Source organism: Ruditapes philippinarum, unplaced genomic scaffold, assembly GCF_026571515.1.
Source record: "Ruditapes philippinarum isolate M1 unplaced genomic scaffold, ASM2657151v2 ctg199_1_1_1_1, whole genome shotgun sequence".
Taxonomy (NCBI): domain Eukaryota; kingdom Metazoa; phylum Mollusca; class Bivalvia; order Venerida; family Veneridae; genus Ruditapes; species Ruditapes philippinarum.
In genome coordinates this window covers 136,109-139,535 of record NW_026859993.1, presented here as the reverse complement: position 1 = coordinate 139,535, position 3,427 = coordinate 136,109, and the positions used below count along the sequence as shown (strand labels likewise).

At 34.5% G+C, this 3,427-nt stretch overlaps 1 protein-coding gene across 1 annotated transcript; it reads left to right on the top strand.

The window, feature by feature from the left end:
* Positions 1-922: 922 nt before the first annotated feature.
* LOC132758552 (acetylcholine receptor subunit beta-type acr-3-like) lies at positions 923-3,064 on the top strand. Its single transcript, XM_060750229.1, has one exon. It carries the CDS (start codon positions 999-1,001, stop codon positions 2,283-2,285), a length of 1,287 nt encoding a protein of 428 aa, XP_060606212.1. The 5' UTR covers positions 923-998; the 3' UTR covers positions 2,286-3,064.
* Positions 3,065-3,427: the final 363 nt, after the last annotated feature.

The window sequence follows — 3,427 nt, the reverse complement described above, 5'->3', positions numbered from 1 at the left end:
ATTAATATCTGGTCGAAGCAAAATCTTTATCAGATGTTGACTTGATTGAATAAAGGCATAGAATGCAAGTGAATTATGTTTGGTGAATAACTGTCATGATTTGCAAACACCTTAAAGGCTCCTGAAATGAAAACTACGTCGGTGCGTGTTGTTGCTTCTTTGCTTCCTTGTGATTAAGAGAACCAGCTGTTGACGGTAAATACCTAAAACTAAAATGAGCGGATTAATACGTTTATTTACGATGACGTAGTGGTAGGAAAATTGGCGGAGCTTGTTTATCGTTTATTGCAAATGTGTTCAATTGGATTATGCTAATCCGAATCATGTTAATTTGACAATGTAGACCAAAGAAAGTAAATATTGTTTTGTCGGCGTATGCACGAACAATTAGTATTACGTATGTTATGGTAAGCACTTGGTATTGCTACTTTCAGAAATCTAGTTAATATTTTGTCGTTTAATAAAATGTATTTTGTTGAAATACATGTTTACAATGTTTAATCGACAAACTCAATTCAAGGCTGCAACACTGGGGTTTACATACCAAGAAATACGACTGTAATTTGTACGTAAACAAACTGCTCAACTATGATCAACAAGGATGAACTTTTGGCAAAAATAGCAGCCATACAAATGTAGTCTAATTTACATATCATTTGCAAATAAATTAGCATATTATGTAACCATATTTTAATCTTCAAAATGATTTATTGAATATGGACAGTTGATTGTAAAGCAATTGTGTATTAAAATGAATATTTTCTTTTGTATGGTTAGATCTAATATGAAACGTTACACCGCACTGCAATTTCGACCAATGCATTACATGTGCTAATGATTGGAGCGCCCCTAAAAAATACTAGCCTATTAAAGGAAATACACCTTTTTTGTAGTTTAAATGGAACTCTGTCATCAGTGATGGTACTATTATTGTGATAGAGCAAAAGAAATTTAAAGTTTAATATTCTGTTTCATTTCGTCAATCTTACTTTTAGAGAATGGTGTTTAAAAGATATATTTCTGTTTTCCGAGCCTTAAGGTTCTTCATAATAATACAGCTTATAGACGCTGCAACAATCGCTCAGATGAAGGAACTACATAAGTCATTGTTCGGTGGCTATAACAAAACTGTTCGACCAGTAACTGATCAAAGCTCGACTATAGACGTATACGTGTATATGTATGTAAAGTCAATCCGAGAGTTCGACGAAGCGGCTGGAAAGTTTTCTTTTGTTGCAGCGTTGACACTTCGATGGACAGATGAAAAGTTACTTTGGGACAAAACTACCAATGGCGGCATCGAAGAGATTACAGTGTCCCACGATGATGTATGGGTACCGGAAATTGAATTATCAAGTCCCTCTTCAACAGGGTCAATATTTAGGAAATCATCTGACAGAGTTCGTGTTGACCAAAATGGTACAATGGAATGGATACCAGGGGGTCTCATAGAAAGCACGTGTAATGTTAACGCTAAGAAATTTCCATTTGACACTCAAAGTTGCGACACAAATTTTACGTCCATAGGTTACAGAAGCTATGAGGTGACCTTTCATGCTGGATTTCAAAAAATCAATTTAACTGAATATATTGGTGACTCTTTATGGGATGTTACGGGATCAGAAGTTGAACCGGTAATATTAACTGGTAGTGTGTCTGAAATAAAGTTCACAATGCATTTGAAAAGGGACGCAACGTTTGCTGTGATAAATATCATGGTGCCCATATTCATTCTAAGCTTATTAAATGTTCTTGTGTTTCTTCTTGTGCCAGAATCGGGAGAACGTATTGGATACTGTATTACGACACTTCTTGCTATTGCCGTGTACATGACAATTGTCAATGATTTGTTGCCTAAAACTTCACGACCGGTACCTCTTATTTCCTACAAGTTAATGATTGACTTGATTATGAGTGCATTGATAGTGTGTGTCACCATCGTAAACATGCGTCTATACAGAAGAGACGACAAGGTTATCGTCCCGGGATGGCTCAAGTCAGTTTACCGGTTTTTGATATGTACCCGCAGCAGAATTCACCCAGACAAAACCGCTGAGGAAAAACCAAAAGGCGCGATTGGCTCGACTAAAAGTAAGAAAATTGAGGAAAACGCAGCTAAATATAAGAGAAAGGGAAGTGTTGATGAGCTGAGAAAAATAGATGAAGAGAACAACCCAATAACGTGGAAGAAGATAAGTTACATGATTGACTGGATTGCCTTTTTTGCCTTCTTGTTTATGTCAGTAATGAATATGATCATATTTATCGGCATTGCAAAATCCTAGATTAAAGATCTAGAAGGACATGTTTGTCTTCACAATGGTCTTTGCGTAAATGTCTATACTATTCGTTTATAAAAGGTAGTGACAAGCAAGTATGAGGCAATTTATTTGGAAAATCATATGCATTAAATTAGTATCGTCCGCAACATTCATAAATGAATTAAATTAGAATTGGTTTCATTTTATTTTTTTAAATATTGTATTAAATTGGAAGTATTTCAAAAGGTAATACATTGAACATAGCATTTACTTTGTCCATGTCATATCTACTGCCGCTAAAATATAAAACTTAAATTGTGATATGTATACAAAAGTTCTCACTTTCCACAAAAAGCCTCACAGTTCAAATTTCCTCAGAAATTCAAAGAGTTTGATTTTTGTGGTTGCTTTTGGGAATATTATTTATTTTTGAAATTGAGAAAAAAGAGTTTGTTTAGGATAAAGCATGAAGCTTTATTCTGCCCCCTGTTTATAGGATGAATATTGCGTCATATACTTTTGAACAATCTTGTTTCCATGATGTTTCCTAAAGTGATACCTTAATGACTTAAAAGACTAATCTTAGTACATTAGTTCTACAGAAATAGCCTTCTGCACACAACTAGTTAGGTGGCATCCCTCATTTTGTTGTATTAAATGTAATAAGAGATTAATACACGGCAGAGTAGGGCCGGAAGGTGATAATCGGCCCGCAAAATGAATAATGGCCCCGAGGGCTTCAGCCCGAGGGCATTATTCATTTCAGGGCCGATTATCACCTTCTGGCACAACTATGACGTGTATTTAAAAAATTAATGTCTTTAATACACTTTATAGAATTTATAGTAGCATTTTTCTTCTATTAATAAATACTTTGAAATTTCTTTCGTAAAAATTCATGTCTGTATTTCTACTGTAGGCCTACTGTACTGTAGGCTCTACTATAAAGTTCATTAACTTCTACAGAGTTGTTTACTTTTTGTGTTTTCTAGGATCTAGAAGCAAGTTTTATTTTCATTTTTTCCGGAATGAATTTGTCGTATTATTTCTTTAAATTTCAATAGTAATAAAACTGTATTTGTACGAAATACGCTTAAGCTCTCATAATAAAATCAAGCGATTCATGCACTTTTACAGTCAACTGTTTGATGACGTAAAATATGACG

Coding starts and splice junctions, on each gene's coding strand:
- LOC132758552 (XM_060750229.1), top strand. CDS start 999: ATGGTGTTTAAAAGATATATTTCTGTTTTCCGAGCCTTAAGGTTCTTC.